General features: G+C 40.7%; 1 protein-coding gene across 1 annotated transcript in view; it reads left to right on the top strand.

Moving 5' to 3' along the window:
- The first annotated feature begins 527 nt into the window (after positions 1–527).
- Positions 528–22,444, top strand: part of PDE11A (phosphodiesterase 11A) — a 385,868-nt gene continuing 363,951 nt past the window's right edge. Inside the window, exon 1 of the mRNA XM_046659861.1 lies at positions 528–1,439. Coding sequence (XP_046515817.1) covers positions 528–1,439 — 912 coding nt within the window. The remainder of the gene's footprint in view (positions 1,440–22,444) is intronic.

Here is a 22,444-nt window from a genome sequence, read left to right as displayed (position 1 = left end):
CCGTGTTCCCAGGCGCCGATTCCAGCCGTCCAGAGACACTTCCAGGAACCGCCTGGCTTCCTGGGCCGTGGACTTTGGCTGGTCCAGTGCTGGCGTCTCCCTCCTCCCACCTCTCTCCTCCCTCCGGGCTCCGTGCCTCACTCAGGGGCGTGTCCTGCCCTACCTCCCTTTCACAGTGGTCCACTCATCCGGTTACAGCAGCAGCGGCGGCGGCGGCGGCAGTCAGAGCAAGAGCAGCGATAGCTCCGGGTTTCCAGAACAGGATCTGGGGCCTCGGCAGCAGCTCAGTGGGGCACCTGTTCGGAGCAGGAGTAGCAGGACGAGGGGGCGGTTTCGTGCCAGTCCCTCTCTGAGCCGGAAGGAAGGGGCACTTCCCAGCTGGGATTCCACTGCTCCGCAGAATCTCGTCACCAAGCTGGGAGCTGGGAATACTGGTGGGGGTAGACATGTGCAGGACCAGCTAGAGAGCTGGGGCAGGTAAACATTTGGTCCAGGTGTAGAGAGGCAAGAAAGCCGTGTCTGGGACCATGACATCCTCCCACCTGGACTTTGGGGAGGTGGAAACTTTCCTGGACAGGCACCCAGAGTTGTTTGAAGATTACTTGATGCGGAAGGGGAAACAAGAGATGGTGGAGAAGTGGCTGCAGAGGCACAGTCAGAGTCAGGGGGCTTTAGGCCCAAGGCCCCCACTGGCAGGCACCAGCAGCTTGGGTCACAGTGCTGGCAAAGGCAGCAGTAGCATTTGTGGTGGCACTGGACCAAATGGCTCTGCCAATAGCCAGCCCACTCTGGGTGGTGGGGACGGTCGTGGGAGCCCCCTGAGTCCTAGCTGGGCCAGTGGCAACCGGGGCGATGGGAGCCTGCAGCGGAGAGCTTCTCAGAAAGAGCTAAGGAAGACTTTTGCCCGCTCCAAGGCCATCCATGTGAACAGGACCTACGATGAACAGGTGACCTCCCGGGCCCAGGAGCCGCTGAGCAGTGTGCGGCGGAGGGCACTTCTCCGGAAGGCCAGCTCCTTGCCCCCCACTACAGCCCACATTCTCAGTGCCCTGCTGGAATCAAGAGTGAATCTGCCTCAGTACCCCCCTACGGCCATGGACTACAAGTGCCACCTCAAAAAGCATAATGAGCGTCAGTTCTTCCTGGAACTGGTCAAGGATATCTCCAATGACCTTGATCTTACCAGCCTGAGCTGCAAGATCCTCATCTTTGTCTGCCTCATGGTGGATGCTGACCGCTGCTCTCTCTTCCTGGTGGAAGGGGCAGCTGCTGGCAAGAAGAGCTTGGTCTCCAAATTCTTTGATGTGCATGCAGGAACCCCACTGCTGCCCTGCAGCAGCACAGAGAACTCAAACGAGGTGCAGGTCCCCTGGGGCAAAGGCATCATTGGCTATGTCGGGGAGCATGGAGAAACGGTCAACATTCCTGATGCCTACCAGGTAGGACTTTGCGTTGTCCCCCTTCCAGAGCCCCACTGGCCTGGGAGCCAAGACTTCAGTTACCCTTTGGCATCTGGGAACACATTAATTTAGACTCTTTCTAATACGAATCTTTGTTTTTAAATGCCTTCTGAGTTTAGGCTAGTTAGAATGTTACTACACCATCCTTGATGTAATGGTCTTTTCCTAACACACAGTGACTGGAAAATTCACATATCACAAGGGCTACATTTTGTACCTAATAATACCACGTGTTTCTCTGTCAAGATACTTTGTCTTTAAGAATATCAGTGTATGGTTTCAGAGTGCATTTGCAAGGTACTAGAAAGAGATGTCTACTCCAGAATTCCAGTGTTAGTCTGAGAAAAACGGGCATGTTGGTGTCTCTGATGTCTTTTTGGGACCGTCACACATTTCATTCTCATTCAAGGTTTGAAAAGGAACAAAGTGCCTAACTACTTCCCTGTCCTCTTTTCTAGTTTACATTTGCATGAGTTCCAAGGTAGGGAAGAAGAGGAAGAGTGGAAAGTCAGGAAAGAATGGGGGTCTGACCCATTTGTGCCTTTTAGCACGTGTTTTAACTGTTTCTGTTGTTGAGTTTAGAGAGATTGGACAAATAGAGGGGGTATTTATCTTTAGGCTTGATACAGCATTATCTGTAGTCAGCTTTTGACAGGACTGAGCAAATAGGTGTTTAGTTTGTGAAACAAACAAAAAAATTGATAATTTTCTAGCAACTCCAAAGGCAATCAGCAGGATAAACATGCTAGTTTCAAGTGGAAAAGGGAACCCAAAATGCTGTTGTCTGGTATTTCTAAGCCTTTCGTTTTCACAGTGATTTGAACTTGATATCAGATGCCAGATCCAAAAGCCAGTCAGTTCTAATTTCTTCAGTATCTTTTCACTGAACATGATGAAACTGGATGCCACTTTCTATGAGACTTCTTCAGGGTTTATAAGAATTAAAGTTCTTATTCTTGGTTATGAAAGTTTTGTGGTCATTTGATGAGCACTTCTTCCAGTTGTCTAATAGAACTACATGTTTCTCTAGAGTTTGGTTGCTGTTAATCAGAATAGCAAAAGTGGTGGGAAGGACACTAAAAGTAAAATTTTCTCTATTTTATCTGAAAGTTAAGAATTTTACATAGAAAATTGACTAGCTTGTACTAAACCCAAGTTTCACGTTTTTTGTGAGTTGTCTGTCAATATAACACTTCAATATTAAGAGATGCTTGTGAGAATACTATTTTCGTTGACCTTTTGTTATTGATTAGGTGCATTATTCATTATTATCCTTCTTGAAGATTTGATAGGTTTAAGTCAAGCAACCAATGAATGATCTTTAACAAGTGTCAATTTCTCTACAATCCTAGAAAGCCATGGGAAGAAATAAAAGCATTTAATAATTGATATGTTGAAGAATCTGTAAAAAGTCGAACAATCACAAGCTCTTCTCTTTCCCATGATTTCCACATCCTTATTGTGTGCTTGGGCTAAAAAAATCCTTTCCTATTTGGATGATACTTGTTATAGTCTGGGATTGCTGTCTTTTCTCTTTATTGCCTTTACTTTTTTAATTCTTTCCCAGTTGATTTTCTCCCATTTCTATAACTTTTATTTCTTGCTCTCCTCCTTCAGCTCCTGACTTTTATTTAATATTGCTCATAGACTACCTTTTCTTCAAGAGCATAATTCCCAGCTTCCGTAGCAGTTAACTTGTCTTCCTGCCACCTAGAATTGTGACCAGAGGTGTTATTAAAGACAGAGAAAATCAGGTTTTCAGCAGCTGATGTTTCTTCTGGGCCCTACTCTTACTCTGGAGACGGAGTATAAAGCAAAGTTGCCTTTTAATATTTGGAAGCTGAATTTGGGAAAGGAGAGTTTGTTTTTTTCCCCCAGAGTAGTAATGATGGCTGTAAAAACTGGGTTGTTGTAGAATTTAAGATCTTGGTTCATTCCTTGTCTTTGTTTTGATCTGCTTAGAAAGTTTCTCTTTTCTTTACCCATTGGTTTCTACTATATATTTATATATTTTTAACCTGGTGTGTTTTTCTTCGTTTTACTTATGCTACTCTTCTTCAATAAAACTACTTTTGTTCTTTATTGTGGTACACAGCAGTCACCACTAGTGTGACCTTGGAGGAATTTCTTGATTCTCCGAGTCTCAATTTACTCATCTGCAAAATGGGAATAATAACACCTATGTGGCAAAGATTATTGTTTTGAAAATAAAATGCGACATTGCATTAAAGCCCCTAAAACAGTACCTGGCACATTGCAATTACTCAGGAAGTGGTAACAGTTGATGATGATGATGATGATGATGATGATGTATCTAGTTTGATAGTATTCTTTTTCTTTCTCTTTATCTCATTTTCAATTGTTTTTCTTCTAATCTGGGACTGAGATGTGAACTCAGCACATTTTGACCAGCCTAATCTTTCCCTGAACTATGCTCCACCCTTAAATTAAATGTTTTAGAACCAGCTTTACATTCAAGGAATATAGAAATATGTACTCTTCCACCCTCTACTTATGATTCTTCTAAATGTGATTGATAACCCTTGATCATATCCTAGCCTATCAAAAGTTCTACAATTTGTTCCTCTGGAAAACACATGCAATATGAAGTTTTTATAGAGTTGTATTAATATTACATCCTTCTCAAGTTCTAGTATTTTCCCCAGCCTTTCCGTTTCATGCTGTTATAGATTTATCTTAATGAAAACTGACAACCTTCCAAATTCATGTTCTTTTATCATGATATTGTTGTAATTCTGATCATATATGTAAACATCTTAAAGTTTCTATGTAAAAATATAACCATCCTCCCTGATTCTTTATTAACTGCTATATTTTAAAGATATTTCTTGCTCCGATTCAATTAGTGTACTTTTATTTCTTCAGGAGATGAAATTATCACACAGTTTCAAAATTTAATCATTTGATAATTAGATTGATGATCCTCTTGGAGGTTCAGAATATGAGTGAGAGAAATGCATTAAAGACACTTATGAAATTATGATAATAAGCATGGCATTTTTGAGTCAAGGGTAGACTATTTAATGAAGTACTAAAGTTAAATAAAAGTTTTGACAGCAAAAAAACTCCTCAGTTTATTTCATTATTTTTCATTACTTTCCTCAATTAGTCCTAAAAAACAGACTTGAAATTAGGAGACACATAAAGAATAGCAAGTGGAAAAAAAATTCATTTTAGGTATCCAGTATGGATCATAGTGACTGTAATTTATCTTTTTCCCTGACAGTTATAAGTTATTAAACAGCCCACTTTTATATAGTAATGAAAAAATTGCCCTCAAGAGGTTGAAAAGAAGAGCACTCAAGTAACAGGTGTTCTCTTTGAGATTATTCTAAGCGTTCAGAATATAGCACTTTAAACATTAATAAAAAGTGTGAGATTATATTTTTGTTAGTGTTGATAATGATGATACAGGTGTTTGATGGGCTTAAAGAGCAGCCAGGATGTTTTGTTAGGTGAGCTGAGAGAAGGAAAGGGGATGACGCAGAAGGTTTACAGGTGTGCCAGGCCTTCAGAAAACCTGCTCTGTTTACACAACAGATTCATTTGTTCATTAGTTCCAACAAACATACACTGAGTGCCTATTATACCTAAGGCCTGGGATGGGGGTCTTAGGTGCACAAATGTTGAGAGGACATGCTTCTTGCCTTCCAAGTACTCATAGTCAAAGAGCATACGATTCACAAACAACTAATGTCCAGCTATACTTAATAAATAACACAAACTAAATGGTATTAGTCGCAGAAGAAAATGGAAGACTTCATGGAGGAGGTGCCATTCAAGCTGGGAAAAGGGTTAGATTTCCCTGTTGGAGATGGTTGTGGGGGTGTGGGGAAGTGATCCAGGTACAGCAAAATGGCTTCTGCAGAGACATGATAATGAGCAAGCCCAAAATATGTATAGGGGACAGTGCTTGATTTAATTTGGCCAAAGTATTGCATATGCTATATAATGAAGATGCAAAAGCAAGGTAAGAGCAAAAGAAGAAAGGATCTTGACTGCCTGAGTAAAGAACCTGAGCTTCACTAACAGCAGGCTGCAGGGAGCCCTAAAAAAACCTTTTAGCATGATCAGAGAGGTGTTTTGGGCAACCTGGTGACAGTGGCTGAATGGGTTGAACAAGGAGAGGCCCAAAGCTGTGAAAATAACCAGGAGTCTATTATGATGGTCTGGTGGAGCCATGATGAACCAGTGAACTAAAGCAGGAGCAGCAGGAATGGACAGCAGGGGACAGATGGGAGATGTCCTGCAGGTGTGGATCTGGGCTGGGAGGGAAGGAAGTCAGTGGTGACTCAGAGATTCTAAACCTGGGTGATATGGAGAAGGTGATGCCATGATAAAAAGCAGGAAGAGAAACTGGTTAAGTCAAGATTCTAAGTGGAGTCACATATAATTTGTGGAGCTTGATGCAAAATGATAAAGTGGAACCCTGCCTGGAGGTGGAGAAGTTAATCTTCCATTCCCAAGGTGTGCTGCCCCTACTCACAGCAGACATACTGAGTGGCTTGCTGAATGCGCCATAGTGGTGCCAGCTCTGGGTGGGGATGACCACAGCCTTGCTCCTCCCTGTGGTAGTGTGGGGCATGCAACTGACCCTCCCTACAGTCCCACCCAGACCCCAACCAGGAGCAGAGGGCAATGGCAGATGTGGAATGTGGGCCCTCTTCCCCAACCAGTGTGACCTGGTTGTGGCTCCCAGTTCCAGGGCAGGATTGAGGGGTAGGCTGGGTGTGGTCCAGGACACTAGGGAGCAGGGATCAGTGACCAAGAATCTCCTGGGCAGGCAGTGAGAGGGGAGACTGAATGTGAGCCGAGGTTCCCAGCTCTGGGCTCGTATGCCTTTGTCCCATTGGACTTCACTTATAAAACACAAATTCACAGATAAAATTATTAAGAATTTCACACAGCACAGCGTTAAACTCAAGCAGGGGGCTGCTGAGCAAGTGCACTGGTCACGTGCCCATGAAGTGCTGATTCTGAGTCGTATTGAGTTTTAGGTGGAGAAGTTCAGTTTTATTCTAGCCTAGTGTCTACTGCTTTCACATGGCCTCAGCTCCGTCCTAATTAGATTACATGCCATTTTCAATGCCTAGATAGTGCTTTTCTATTTCTGTGCTTTTCATCCTTTCTGCCATGACTACTCTTTCTCCATCTTTGCTCATTCAGATCTTGCTCTGCCTTCTCATGATGTAAGAAGGGAGAGCTGATTGCTAATCCTTGAAGAAAGGAGATGGAAAACAAAGCAAACAATTATACAGAAAGTTGTATTTAAGAATGCATTGTACAATACTGTATTATATACTTATTATTATTAAATAATACAAATGATATTTAATAATTCATTTTCACTTGTTTCATTTTAGAGTGATCTCCATTGAAATAACTACATTTAAAAGTCTTTGGTCTCAGAAGGGATTAATTTCATGTATCCAGAAAATTCAGTGATGAATTCATTGCTTGGTGAGCTAGTGCCGACAGCCATGGGTCTACAGTTCTGTGACGCATTTACTGAGATCTGCATAAAAGGCAGATGTTGATCCCACTCCAACACTATATTATAAAGGTGTTTTGTGAAACCTTATTTCAGCTTTGCACAAAGGTTTTAGAAATTCCCCCAAGCCCACAGACGTGTTCACTAGCCCAGAACCAGGATTGATTTTGTGCTCAAAGCAGGAAACATTTGCTGTTTCAGCCCCTCTTCCTGACAGACACACGATCACGATAAACACAGTGACAAATTGCATTTGCTGCTTTGTACATGAGGATAGATTACAAAAAAGTACAGTTCCTACAGAATCATGGGGAGGTAATTTAAGGTTAACTTAATTTTTTCCCACCCCATAAGCTAAATGTTTACTAATCTGACCACTTTATTTTGGTTCCTGAGGTTTGGGTCACCTGTTTATTTACAAGGCTGGCTTAATTTGGAAGTGAGTGTTTCATGTTTAATATAGTGTTGAAGAGTCACATGAAGCTTTCTTCTGAAATAGCTTTGAGTTGTTTTATGGGAAAGTCAACAAGATCCTTGAGGTCCACTCCTTGCTACTTTACTCACTTATTTTAAGGGTGGTGTTTTGCAGTATAACCACATTCTTTCGCAAAGTGGAATATGAATCATAAAAAAGCAGTTTAGTCATAAACTAGTGGGTTGCATTTATAGTATTTTAGGAGAAACTTTGGTTCCTGGTCATTTATAGGCATTCAGGCTAAATTTGTTTATTTATTTATTATTTTTAGAATTAAAAGAGTAAAGCAGTTTTCATGGCATTAGAAAAATGCATATTTTCTATAATTCCAAGGGTTTCTTATTAGTTGGTTGCTTTCAATGACTGAACACTGGTTTCACACATTAATGATAAATTCTGTTTCCTTTCATAAAGTATAGCTTTAGGCTGTTGTAAATTTAGAACAAAAAATATTTTTTCACCTGAGTGAAAAAATGAGGAACCTTTGGGATACCTCTTTAGGGTGTCAATTTTTTAAAAAATTAAACGTAATGCTAGAAGGGAAACTGAAGCTCCACTGTTGATTAACAATTACTGCATTTCTGGAGCACTAACTATGAGCTAGGGATCAGGTCATTAGCAAGCATTGCCTCTTTTAATTCTCTCACTAATCCCCAGAGGTAGCTATTACTCTCCCCATTTTGCAGGAGGAGAAACTGAGGCTTGGAGGGGTTAAGTAATTTGCTCAAAGTCACTCAGCTGGTAAGTGCGGGAGCTGGGATTCAAACTGAGATCTTCAGCTGCAGTACTTTCATGCCCGGCCACTCCCAGTGTGGCCTCTACTGACCATTACCTATTGTATGCACACTCACATCCATCCCTCTGCCCTCCCTTTTTCTCTGCCAGTTCAAATCCTGTCACCCCACAAAGCCCATCTTCAGGAAACTCTTGGAATCCCTGCCCCATCTCACCCAAACTGGACATGAGCTCTCCCCACTTTGGACTTCTGTAATGCTTTAATGTGTTCCTTTCTATTTTCTTAGTATTCTAAGTATTTGGGTACTTAAATGACCTCTAGGCTCTGAACTCAAGATCATGATCATGACTTCTCATTTCATCTCTTGAATGCATCTTTTAACTCTTTGGACCTTATTTTGTAGACTTTTTTTTTAAATAGGGCTCATGAAGCCCAGATAACTGGTGAATTATCTGAATTGCTTTTCTGTATTAATCATATCTTCATTTTAATTGCTGGACCCCTACCTTCCTGCCCCCTCCATTGCTTTTTTTGTTTTTTTCTTTTACTGCATTCCATGTGGAAACCATGTTATATAGAAAGCAGACTGCCACTGACCAAATAGAAACAACTAGCAGCAGCCCACTGCCAGCTTCTTCTAGGCAAAGCATAGGATGGAGCATGACCATTTTGGCTAACTGAATTTTCTAGTTTTCTCCTGACTACCCCATTCATACAATACAGCTTATTGAAGGTAAAACACTCCTTCTGGCATTAGGCCTTGCAGACTTAGGATTTTTTCTTTGAACATCCTTTCAGGTATGGGAGATTATATTGACCAACCTTATAACTATTTATAATGGGCCTTATGAAGCCCTATTTTTATACTGACCAACCTTATAATTATTTTTCAGGAGCAGTGCACTTTCAAGTTTATTGGTTATTTATCTTGTGTTTCACATACTCTCAGAAGCTTTCATAAAGTTCAAACTTCTGAGATGGTTGCCTTTATATCCTACCCTTTCCAAGTTGTAGTTATTAGATGTCCATTCCATGGGGCGTGTCCAAGTGAGAACCATCTCCTTCCCTTCTGTTCCTTATAGTTGTCACCAATAAATTGGGCTGGTTGCTACACCTCCTCCTTGTCTCACCTCCCAGATGAAATAATAAACTTTTTAAGCGTCAACAGAACAGCTACTCTTGTTGTATAGAAATTGACTGCTACCCCTAGATCTAAAGAGGAGGGTGCAACTAGCAGAGCCCTGAGAAAGAGCTCCAGTGGGGGGGAGAGCCAGAGCTGTGGCCCTGGAGGGAGAAACTCAGCCACCGGCAAACCATGACCTGGACAAGAGGGAGCCATAGAAATGTTACCCTCCTCACACCCTCTACCTCCTGTCAGTGCCACTCATTGGTTGAGCCCAGCCCTGGTTGAGGCCAAGAGGGCAAAGGAAGCCCTGGTGCAACAGTTCATAGGATTCAGCCTTCTGGCATAGAATAGGGCAGAGAAAGGTGGCAAGGGCATCTGGAGAGCCAAATGGGGACTATCCAGAGTCACCAGGGATATTAGTTTACTCACCAGGAATGTAAGTGTGAGTAGAGGCCAAGTCAGGTAGGAATATCCTTCTTTGACGTCAACACTAAATTCCGTCAGTATATAGAGCATAGTGATTGAAGTCTGTTGAAAATGAGTTCAGAAATGCCATCATGGTATTTGGCTGTCTTATTCTCTCCAAGTAATTCTGTTCATTCCCAATCTCCTGTTTCCCAGAAGAAACCCTATAGGAGGTAGCCTGGGCCAAACACTCCTGCAGAGAAGGGATGACTTTGGTCTAGTTCATGGAACCTTTTCCCTGCACTACCCGGTCAAGCCTATTTGTTTGAGAATTGAATTCTTAGATTACAAGTCACTTTGTTAAACTGTAAAAGACATCAGAGTATAAAAGAACTTGCTCTAGATTTGGGGATAGGAATTTTAGATTCTATTTCCAGTTCTCCCTTAGTTTTTTCAGCTATAACATAGGGATAATATGTCTGAACATGTTTTTTGTAAGGATCTAATCATTAAATCTAATCATTAGATTCTAGTGAGATAATGGGAAGACATATTCAAAAGGATAAAGTAAGAAATGCAAGGCTTTATTAATATTTTTAAGTGCATAGTCCAACAGGCTTTATTCACAGGGCCTGGCCCTGGAAAGGACTTTGCACATAAAGGAGAATTTTGACTTAAGATGTGGTAGTACTTGTATTGACTATATCATCTTATTTTGTGTATTTTTTTCTTTTTGAGGAAGATTAGCCCTGAGCTAACTGCTGCCAATCTTCCTCTCTTTTTGCTGAAGAAGACCAGTCCTGAGCTAATATCCGTGCCCATCTTCCTCTACTTTATTTGTGGGACGCCTGCCACAGCATGGCTTGTCAAGCAGTGCCATGTCCGCACCCGGGATCCAAACCAGCAAACCCTGGGCCGCTGAAGTGGAACGTGTGAACTTAACTGTTGCACCACCGGGCTGGCCCCTATTTTCTGTATTCTTGATATTCTGGTGTTTGGGGCCTTGATCCCAGAGAGATTTCCCTTCCCAGGGCTTGCAAATGACTGGAGATAGCAACTACTGCCCTGCAAGCATGCCTTTGATATACAAACCAACCAACCCAGAGCCCACATCCTCAACTCTCTCCTTTATCAAACTCTCACACACCAAGCCAGTATTCCCCTTGCCCTAAGTCATCCCAGGCCCAGGTACTGGGCAACAAGGGAGCACCCTAGAGTCCAGAGTCCATCGAAATTATTCCAACTATCCAATCCTAGTCTGACTCAGGGAACCTACCGTCCTTCACCTATTCCTTCCAGAGAGAACCCCAGTAAAGGCTCTAGGCCACGCTCTGCCCTCTTCCCTTCTGCCTTCTGACGGACCCTGGCCCGTCCCCATGTGGCTCTGCGTGGTACACTGTGCCTCCTGTTTCTAGGGATTTGTGACTATAAACATCTTTCTTCATGACAGTCATTTCCATATCTGCATGTCTTACCATACCTGATTCAAATAAATCCCGGGTACATTTTAACACATACACCATGTATGCACCACACATACATGATGCCTTATGCACAGGTAATGATTACTTTGAAATGTAAAGTAATCAAGTGCTTTAAGTGAACATTAGACTGTCATTTACTGACCATAATACATATTCTTCATATGACAATCATAAAAAAAGTTATGTTAAATTTTTTTACTATCGATCAGTATGCCTATTTTTCTAGTATAATATGTAATCCCCAAGTATCCATTGGGTTTCTGTGCTATAAATTCACATATGAAGTCTCCAGATTGATCATTTGTAGTTTAATTCTCAAAATCCTGGGCATTTTTAAAAAATGACGGGATTTGGATCCAGTACTTGTAAAATAAATTCTAGCCACTGACATTAAAGGATAAATGAACACTAAACCTCAGTGTTTCTAATCAGGCTCTAATAATTTATTAGGCTAGGTGGAATCTATACACAATTTTATTTTAAACGTGTTGACTATTTACCAAATCAAAGATAGGCTTTCTTTATTTTATGTTTTCTGTTTGGACGTGGTGTTAATTTTAATACTATGTGTTATCCTTTTTGTACTTATGCTGCCAATATTACTTTATCAGATTATCAGAATGTTTTAACCTGTACTTTTTTCAATTTAAAGCAATTGGATGGTACTCCTTTTTCATTTAAATGGCTGTGCACAGTTTAACGAGCTAATAGTTTTTATGGATATTTGGCAACTTAATGTACCTGATTGCATATTTAAAGTTTTAATAACGGCTGTAATGGAATTAAGAACCGTAGGCTTGGGACATTGTGGGAAAGATTATCCCAGGGTTGCTAAGGAAACCAGTCTGGATTTTTATTCTTTTCTGCATAAGGTCCTCTGGAAAAGTGAAGCCATAATCCCCTGTCTCAAATGGCCACCTTTGTGGGGTACCCACATTTTCCCCTCAGCCTCTTCCTCCTTTTGCTTCCAGAAGACCACTAAGTGAGAGGGTGTATGCTCTGCACAGCTGTTAAGGCTGGCTTCTTTTTTTCTTCAGGTATGTGAGACTGGGGTCAGATTCTTTTCTCACTTGCTCTTCTGTGAGCACTGGCGTTGAAAGCCCGGGACAGCCATAGCTTCTCTTTTTTATCACAGCCCAGAGATTATCATGCAGAGAAGCAAGGAGGAGAGGAGCCAGTGGCAGTGAATCTGCTAGGCATTGACCAAGTGGGCAGAGGAGCACAGAATCTCTGGAGGGGAGGCTGATAGCACAGCTGGGAGCTGAGGTATCTCTCCCCTCTCCTCTCCTTTGCTGTCTATTTCTTAAATTAAGAAACAAGAGGAACCGTTTCTGATTTAGTCTCACCTTTTTGCCATGCCTGCTGTGGGAAGGAAAGCCGGAAAGGAACTGACACTCAGGGAGTGCCTATAATTTAAAATAGAAAGGGCAGGAAAACATTTTTCCACCTCTGATGAACTGAATTGAGATGATCTGCTATGTTAAAGGACAAAAAAGTCAGCTGGGGAAAGAGGAGCCCCTGTCATCGTAGGCATGTTTCATACTTAAGACCTTGGGATTCTGTTGAAGAAACAACCAGTTTTATTCTTTAGAGACAGCCTTGAAATAATCAGGATCAAGCATTCATGTATGAAGCAATATAATAATATTAATCATTTCTCATAGGAACCTTGTGAGGCTGTATAATTTAATGCAAATTATATGGAAATTATTATATGTTTTTCCTCTTCTTCTCCCCAAAGGCCCCCCATACCTAGTTGTATATTCTAGTTGTAGATCCTTCTGGTTGTGCTATATGTAAATTATTTAATGTAAAATTATATAGAAAGATATGAAGGTATAAAATTAAATAGATATGTTTTCTCTTTAGCAATTGAAGCCAAAATTTACTCCTAAGCTGCCTCCTCTCTTTACTTTTGGCTATTGATCAGATCCTCCTCCTTGAATGCTAGCTTCTGGCTCTATAGTAGATCTGGCATATAGTAGGTCCTTTGTAAATCATGTTTGAATGAAGAGAAGAGCCCTATTATAGTTTTTATTTCGTCTCAAGACTGACACGTACTCATGGAACCATTATGTAGGTTAGAGTTTCTCAACAGTGTCACTATTGACATTTTAGACCAGATAATTCTTTGTTAGGGGGTTGGGGGACTGACCTGTGCATTATAAGATGTTTAATAGCATCCCTGGCGTCTACCCACTAAATGCTTGCCCAGTTGTGACAATTAATGTCTCTGGACATTGTTAAATGTCCCCTGGGGGCAACATCCCCACGCCCACTTTTTGGAAACCACTGATGTAAGACAATTTGCCAACAACCATGTACTGCCTTGAGAATATTCATAACTACTAATGTAGCACTTCCAGATTACCCTAATGAAATATTTATGGGTATGTGCAAAGATTTGTCTATATGAATACTCATTGTAGTATTATTTAATAATGTAAAATTATCAATCCAAACATCCAACTAGAGGGTTGGATAAATAGATTATGATACATCATAAAATGGAATATTTGATCAGAGGAAATTGCTCACAAAATATTAAGTGAACAAAGCATATTAGAAGACCATGGCATCCCAGTTTTCTTAACAATCACAGCAATAAAAGCATGAGAGAATGGCTTGAGTTCAGAATCAAACAGATTGGATTTGATTCCTAGTCCCACCACCTAAGAGTTGTGTCATATTTTACTTCTGTAGTTGTTAGTTTCCGCAATCCTAAAATGAGGATAATGATACCTATTTTAAAAGGTTGAATTAAATAAAATTATTTATGAAAAGTGCTTAACATGCTGTTTGTTACATTGTGAGGACTCAGTAAAAAGTAATTGGAATGGTGCCTGGGGAAAGGCTGAAAGATGATATGCCAAAACGTTAATAGAGGTGATCTCAGATTTGCGGTCTGAAGAGTAATTTTTCTCCTTTATTTTGTTTCCTTTTATGTATTTTTCCAAAATTTCCACATATATATTCATTAATAGTTAAGGGTAACTGTAGGTTACTTTAAGAGATGTACCTTCTAAGTTCAGTGGCACAGTGGTAACACAACAGAAGCTTATTTCTCACTCTTCTGAAGCTCTGCACAGGTCTTCCTCAATGATGGGTAGCTCTCCTTCAAGAGGGGATTCTTTCCTTCCTGGGTCTCCATACCTTCAACTCGGGGCTTCAACATCTGGTCAGCAGATGAGGGGAGAGAGAAATGGGCAATTGAAGTGGGAGGATTTTTTGGGTCAGGTCTGGAAGTGGCACATATCATTTCCTGTTCCCATTTCATTGTCTTTCTAGACTCTAGAACTCAGGCATGTGGCCATACCTAACTGCAGGGAGCCTGGCAATTGTGGCTTAGTCCTGCCCTAAAGTGCATCCCAGCTCCAAGTCCCATCCAGTCACTACAGGCAGCTCAAAGTCCAGGACCTTCAAGTGGTGAGCCATCTTCTCCAGTAGATCCTCCTGGTTTCCACAGGCTGGCTTATGTGTATGATTAATTACCCACAACAAGATATGAGAAGGAAAATCAGCTAGGCTTTGGAAAAGGGGATCAGAAGGCCATGGGGAAAGGATTTTTCTTTTTTTTGGATAACATGCATTTTTTTCCTTTTTTTTTTGGTGAGGAAGATTGTCCTTGAGCTAACATCTGTTGCCAATCTTCCTCTTTTTGTTTGAGGAACATCATTGCTGAGCTAACATCTGTGCCAATCTTCCTCTATTTTGTATGTGGGATGCTGCCACAGCATGGCTTGATGAGCAGTGTGTATGTCTGCCCTGGGTTCTGAACCTGCGGCCTGGGCCACTGAAGCAGAGTGCACGAACTTAACCACTACACCACTGGGCCGGCCCCTACGGAAAGGATTCTTGCTGTTTTTCATTGTTGAGAATGAATTGGAGATTAGGACTCTGAAGTCCTAATTTTTCTCTGAAGGCAGGAAATTTGCTAAAGAGGTTGTTGTCTCTAAGCTCAAAGGTCTGAGGATTACAAGGACAAAGGGTGAGGCCAGACATAGCTACACAATTTGTGAGACCTAGTAAAAAATGAAAATGGGAGTCTTGGCATGGGGTAGAGAAATTGATCTCCCCTTCCTCTGGGCCAGCTTCCCCAGGACAGCCACCCCAATCCAGGACATATGGGCAACCCTAAATGATTGCAACCTCTGTGGCAGAACGTGCTCCATACCTGGATCAGGGGTGGGTGAGAGGCCCCCACAGAGTTGCTTACTGAACCTGCCATGGTGCTGTCAGCCTGGGGTGGGGATGGCGAGCACCTGTCCCTCCTTGAAACACTGCAGGGCCCTTGACCCTCCCCATGCCCATGCCCATGACCTCATTGGGAGTGGAGGGCAACAGCAGAACATGAGCCCCCTCTGTCAACCTGATTGTGTTGCAGCCCTGGACAAAAAGAGGCAGAGGTCCCGGGGCTGGAACAGTGAGGCTGAGAACGCATCAGAGGCTGAACTGTGTGTGAGCCCCTGGGGCATGCTCCTCTAGACTTCATGGACAAAGCACAAATTCAACTTAAACTTCAAGTAGGGAAGGCCCTCCTCATTGTGGGACCCTATGTGACTGCACTGGATGTACACCCATAAAGCCATCTCAGAATGGTGCCTATACTGTGCCTTGAACTGTCAGAATAAATGACGAGGATGGCAAACTTCTTGTGGAAGTTATTTTTTTTCTACTTACTCCCATAGCACTTTGCCCGTAGGACTCTTGCTATTCATTACATTTTCAGTAATTTAAATTTTGGCTCACCTATCTTTCTCTCCATTAAATTGTGAACTCCTAGAAGGCAGATGCTATAACTTTCTTGACTTTATAGCACTCCCCATTTGTAGCACAGTGCATAACATGTAGTAGTTAGGTACTCAGTAAATATTGGTTATATGAATAAGTGAGGAAAAATGTTATTAAGAATTTGGTCACAAGGGCAAGTGGCCTAGGTAATAGTACTAGGTTACAAGGTCAGATTAAGACCGGGGTTTAGCTAATAATGCTGGATTAGGCCACTTAGAGGCCAAAAGTCCTTTCAATTTTTCATACATAGGGATGAGTTGGGTTCCCAGGTAAAGTGGTCAGGTAATGGGGCTATAGTGGTCCGGGCGGTGAATGTTAGAGAGATGAAGGTACAGGGAACCAAACAATTCATCTATTACCAATAGAGAAGAGGAATTAGCAGCGTTGAGAGGATGAAAGCAAGAGAAAAAAAGTATTGACTATGACTAATATAACAGGCCTGGGGCTTTGGGAAAATAGTGATTATGTAGTTAATAATGGCAATATTAGAGCAAAGGAGATGTATTCTGCTTTTTATATGTTTATTTAAATGGCAGTAGTGATTTGTTTTAGGAAAGGCAGAATGATTCGCTAGAGAGAATACAGAAGGTCAGACTGGGAGCTCTCTGATTTAGGGCTGGTAATTTAAACCAAATTAGTGTATACAGAGAGCCCAGCACCAAGCCTTTGATGAACGCAAATGCACCATCACCACCACTACTTCCATTTCCCCCCAAAGAACCAAAAGTGTTTATGTTTCTCTAGTCTGTACTTGTTTCCAGGAAGCATACTCCAAGATTGTCGGATTCTTTTCTGGACTCTAGATATTTTTATTTGAATTATCTATCATTACCCTAGAAAATATTCAATCCTTTGAGAAGTATGCAATTCTTCTAAAGTCATCTGTGACCAGTTGTGTTAAATAGTTAAATGACATTTCCAATGACAGTGATCACAATCGTTAATGCTCCAAGACTCAGTGGAGCAATAGTGTCAACAAACTCATTTAGCTGACATATTTCAGAATTCTCTGAACCTCTGGCTTGCCTCAACCTCTTTCTTTTTCCTCTGTTTTCCTATATTTCCTTTCCTTCCTCCTGTCCCTGCCAGCTAACCCTCTCCCTCCTCCTTTTCCTGCATTCCCGCCTCCTGCCCTTTACCTTGCCTGTCTGTCTTTTTTCCTTACTCTTTCTTCTTTTCTCCCTGTCCTCTTCGTGTCCTCTCTGACATTACTGACCTTAACATAAAATGGATATAACATGAAATAAGTGTTTGTTCCTAATTTTTAATTTCCAAATCCAATTTTAAAATCTCATAGGCCTCCCTCAGAAAACAATTGAGTTTCTTTTTTACTTCCATGTGGCCTGTGATTGTATCTTTCTTTTTAATTTTAAAATCAGATACATGAAATATTTGTCTTTCTTTCAAAACACATAGATTTTAATTACGTTTCAAATTGTTACCCCACGTGGCCCTTGGTTGTAATTTATTTCCTGTGGGTCAATGCCTTGCAGTATGAAAAAGACCTTGCTCCTCAAGTACGTTCTAAGTAGAACAAGTGACAGGGAAATTGGTATTTAAACACTTGGTATACAACATCCAGGCTTTTATTAAAATGAGAACAATGATAAATATTATTTCTTTGGTATGTTTTTCTCTTAGCCTGGTATCCACCAGGAATTCTTAGCAACAGCAACACAGAAGTTACCATGCCAGCAATTCTCAGGCTGATTGATTGTTTGAGGTCTTGTCTCTGTTAACCTAAAGTTCCTAATGGTGAATGTCCCCTGCAGGGTTCTTTTTTTCCTTTTGTACACATAAAAGAAATATTTTCCATCCTCCTGAATCCGCCAGGAAGCAGGTGGGATTTAATCACCTCTGTTATTATATTGCTTCTCCCCCAATGTATCAACGCTTTGAAACTTGCTTAGTCATTTGTAAAATTCAGCCACAGGACTTACTGCTGCTCTTCTGTGACAATCCATCACAGGGAAAGTCAACCAAACTCTATAAGCTGTGTGGCTCTGTTTCCTAGAGCTGACGTTTGCTCTTGACTGAGGTCCACATTATGCCTTTACATCTGCATCTTGCTTCATTATTCTATCAGAATGTAATGCCTGGCTTGTATTTTTTTTAACACCTTTACACTCCAGCTTTATGAAAGATAATATTTTCCTTCTTTGATAAAGGAATCTGTTCATATGAATGCATTTCTAATTCACAAATTCTCTATAAATGTACAAAGCTAAAGATTAGGCCAGTTTTTCAACATTTGAAATAGGATAACTTGAATAAATGAGCATTGGACTACTTGTTTTTTTCTTTCTTTTCCTGCATGGCTTTCACCTTTGATAAACCACCATTTGCCTAAGGAGACGTGTATAGAAAAATATCTATAATAACTATTATTACAATAGAAATATTAGTTTGTCCATTTTTTGTGTTCTTTTTGCAGAAATTCCATCTTTAAGTTCCTTAGTCAATGCATTTGGAGCTAAAAGTAATGTTTCCTATATTTGAACATTAATTTGAGCCTGGCGCTTTTGCAGCCTCATCTCATATGATCTTCGTGATAACCTGGTAAGAAAGGTGGAGTGGGTGGTATCCTCTCCCTTTATAGATTAGGAAGCAAGCACTGAGTCTTTTTCCTGAGGTCACAAGACCATGAGTGTTAGTTAGGACTCTGTATTCCTCCATCACTGTTTCTCCCATTCTTGATCTTTAAGAAGCCCCAATAAATAACATCTTTCTTCCCTGCCCTGATCTGACTAAGATGAGAAATAAGACAAAGGAGGAAATGAGACATCACATTATCACATTTATAACTTATTAAGCAAATATTGGAGTATGGGCTTATATTTATGGGCTTATAATACTCCCAGAATTAGATAGACCTACCCTCCCAGATACAGACGAGGCTGGATGCCTACAGTCCTCCCCACATGAAGGGGCTTATCCCTTTGAAACTCACAGCATTGAGGAACAGAGCAGAGGCATGCTTCCTGTGGGCTGCCTGATTCCAGAAGATAAAGGGGAGGAAGTGGCTGGGCTATGCATGCCCAGTTAGTTTCCCTAGCACCCTAATCAGGTAGCTTACCCTACCTCCATGAGGAGGAGCAAGGGCTGGGTCCAAAGGCTGCAGAGGTTAAGGGAAATCTTTCCTCTTGGAATCCAGAGAAGAAGGAAGAGTCATTCCTCCTTTTACATGTACGTGCCACCTCTCAAGTAGGTTGTTATTTCAGAAACATTAACTCTTTCTTTCACTACCTCACCCTGCAACGTTCTCCTGCTCCTATCTTGTCTTCTTTATCCTTAGTTACCCAAGCCAGAAACCTAAGCATCATCTTTGATTCCTTCCTTTTATTCACCCACCATATTCAATCTATCAGAAAGTTCTTTTGATTCGCTCTTTAAAACAGATCTCAAGTCTGTCTGTTTTTCTCCATTTTCGTTACCACAACTCCAGTCTAAGTCACCATTATCTTTCACCTAGATGATTGAAACTGCCTCCTAATGGGTCTAATTGTACTCTTAATCATTTCCTACATAGAAAGTTTATGAGGCAACAAGGAGTCCAAGCAGTGGATAGGAAGGTGGGGGCAGATTATCCAAGGGATTTGTTATCCTGGTCACCTTCACTTTGAAGACAAAGAACCACAGAAGGCCTATGAGCAGGAGAGCAACACAGATTTGGGCTGCCCTGCACTCTTCACATATGGGAACTTGGTCAGATGACCTGCTCTGTGGACCTCAGAATCTTCACATGTAATATGAGAGGGCTAGGAAATGATTTCTAAGACTTTTCCAGCTCTAAAATTTCATCTTAATAATGGAAGCAAAGAGCAGAAACCTTACAAAACAATTCTGCTTTACAGAGAGTTGTACAATTAGTAGCTTTGTAGCAAGGTATGCTTAGTGTTGAATGAGACTCATGTCTGAGCCACTCATAGTGTTACCAGTGGCTATTCCAGAATGTTACTGGAGAGGCTCAGGGCTACTGTCTGGCTGGAAGTATAGACTAGGGGACTTGTAATAAAGCTCTATTTGTGTAACAAGATGTTGTCTTTACATATCTTTGGAAAGGCTGGAGATAAGCCATTCCTTGGTATTGCCATTGGGTGATATCTTTAAGAAAGACATGATTTGGGCTCAGATTTCCTTCTGGGTTTTCCCATTAACTGCAACAGAGGATATAGCCAACTATTTTGTCATAGGATCTGAGTCTCTTTGTCTCCAAGTCAAAAATCAAAGAAACTTTTTCTGCATAATTATTCCAATCTAAGAATACTGAGTCCACAGGAAGAAGAGAGGCCCTAGACGTAGGAATAGTGAGCAAAAGATATTGGGCAATGGTCTCTACCCCAAACTAACAACTCCACAACCTATAATTCTACTATTATAGCTTAATTCCCCTCAATATCTCTGGCTTTTCCAACTGTAAGAATCTCTAAACATCTCTGAGAGCCCATCAGCAGTGAACAAGTTGACTAGAAGTTAACACTAACAGAAATAAATTGACCACTTGGTAAGAACAATAATGGAACCAAGATAGGTTCGATGACTGAGAAAAGTAAAGGGAAGCTACAAGGGAAGCAAAGATGAACTGACTAGCTCAGCTTTGCCAAAGGCAAACCATGTTTAAGTCATGTCTGCCTTACTTGAATGAGGCAGTCAACAGCCCTCCTTGACTAGATATCCTCTAACCTTCTAACTCTATAATTTTATCATTCTGAAGTTCTGATCCCAGTTCTTAAATTATAAAAACAAACCAAAGTCTTAAGTAGAAAGAATCATTGATGATTCTCTAACAGAGGTCAACCACCTTATCAACATATTTCTATACATTTCATAGACAGCTACTCCAGGATTGTTCTATATTATAAGGTTGATAATAAAATCTTCCAAAAATGCATCTTCAAGTGAACTAAATCTGACATTATAATGACACGAGAAAAGACTTCCGCTATTAAAACTTCATTGTTACAAATATAGGCATTGAAGTATCAACTGCAAATATAATTTGTTTTTCAATTAACACTCAAGGACTTGTATCAACTGGACTAACCAAACTAAAGAAAAATTAATAGCAGTAGCCAGCACTTATTGAGTATATGCCTTGTGCTAGGCACTGTGCTAAGATTTAGTTATCTTATTTAATCCTCACAAAGCTCTGTGAGATAGATACCATTATTTGCCACATTTTACATATCAAGAAACTGAACATTGAGAGATTAGTGACTTGCCCAAGTTTACACAGCTAATAAGTGGCAAAACCAGGATGCAAACCCAGGTTGTCTGACTTTGTCTAGACTCTGCACTTTTATTACTATGGGAGATATTAAGGATTATGCTTATGTTCTGCTCACATATTCATGTGTATTAATTCTGTCTGTGAAAGAAGAACGCTTCTTGACAGAATATGAAGTTAAAAAATCTGTCAGAATGCCTTCCAGAAAGTGCGTTAGCCATTCATATCCATTAACATCAGGTGATATTGATAATTTACATGCAAAGATCCCAGCAATTGTATCATGTTTGGAGAGTTTGGGAGGTGATGCCTCTGGAAACTTCACTGTATGCAATATAACCCGTTAATGCCTGTGAAGGCAAAATAATAATAGTAGCAATAGTTAACATTTATAAGGGGCTTACCGTGTGCCGGGCACTGTCTTAAGCACTTTATATATATTAACATATTTATTTTGTGCAACCATTTGATACAGTAGGTCTATTATCAATCCTTTGTAAAGTTGAAGAAACTGAGTACGAATAGATTAAGTAACTTCCCCAAGATCACACACCTAATAAGCTGGACAGCCAGGATTTGAACCCATGTTGTTTGGAGCCACAATTTGTGTTCTTAAGCACCTGCTGCCTCTGTTGTGGTGTGTAAACAATGAGTAACTAGCTATTCAACATCTTTTCACAATGCCCTTTACCAAAGTTGTGAGACAACTTTGACATGGACTATACAGTTGATATTTCTGGAAGCTGGGTTGTAAGTGTGAAACATGGACAGTTCCTTTAAAAATTTAAACCTTTCATTTTGCATCACAACTGGTCAGTACCAAAACCTGCTGAGAAAATCTGTTTACATCATTAGGGATTAACTGGAGGAAATTGTTAACAGATTTCCCATGATATTTTAGAGATATTGATTTATTTTCAAGGCAGAGCTAGGGTTGTTCTTTGCAGATCTTATAATTGCATATATCCATTGTAAAATAAGAGATATACACTTGTCTCTGAGAAAAGACCTGGAGCTCTGGAGTATATAAGCAAGCAAATTATCCTAGAATAAATTGCACATTTTTCTTTACTGTTGAAGCATTTTGGATACTATGGGTGAACTGTAAGTAGGGCTTGAAGTTGTAGCCATAACAATGATTTGTTGGTCCAACAGCTCTTTGCTGTTTGGCTAGAGAGGAAGTCCTTTGGGGGCATTTGCTGCTTTAGCTATGAATTGGTTTGATTGC

Source organism: Equus quagga, chromosome 4 (genome assembly GCF_021613505.1).
Source record: "Equus quagga isolate Etosha38 chromosome 4, UCLA_HA_Equagga_1.0, whole genome shotgun sequence".
NCBI classification, from domain to species: domain Eukaryota; kingdom Metazoa; phylum Chordata; class Mammalia; order Perissodactyla; family Equidae; genus Equus; species Equus quagga.
The sequence above is the reverse complement of the archived record's forward strand: the minus strand, read 5'-3'. Positions and strand labels throughout refer to the sequence as shown.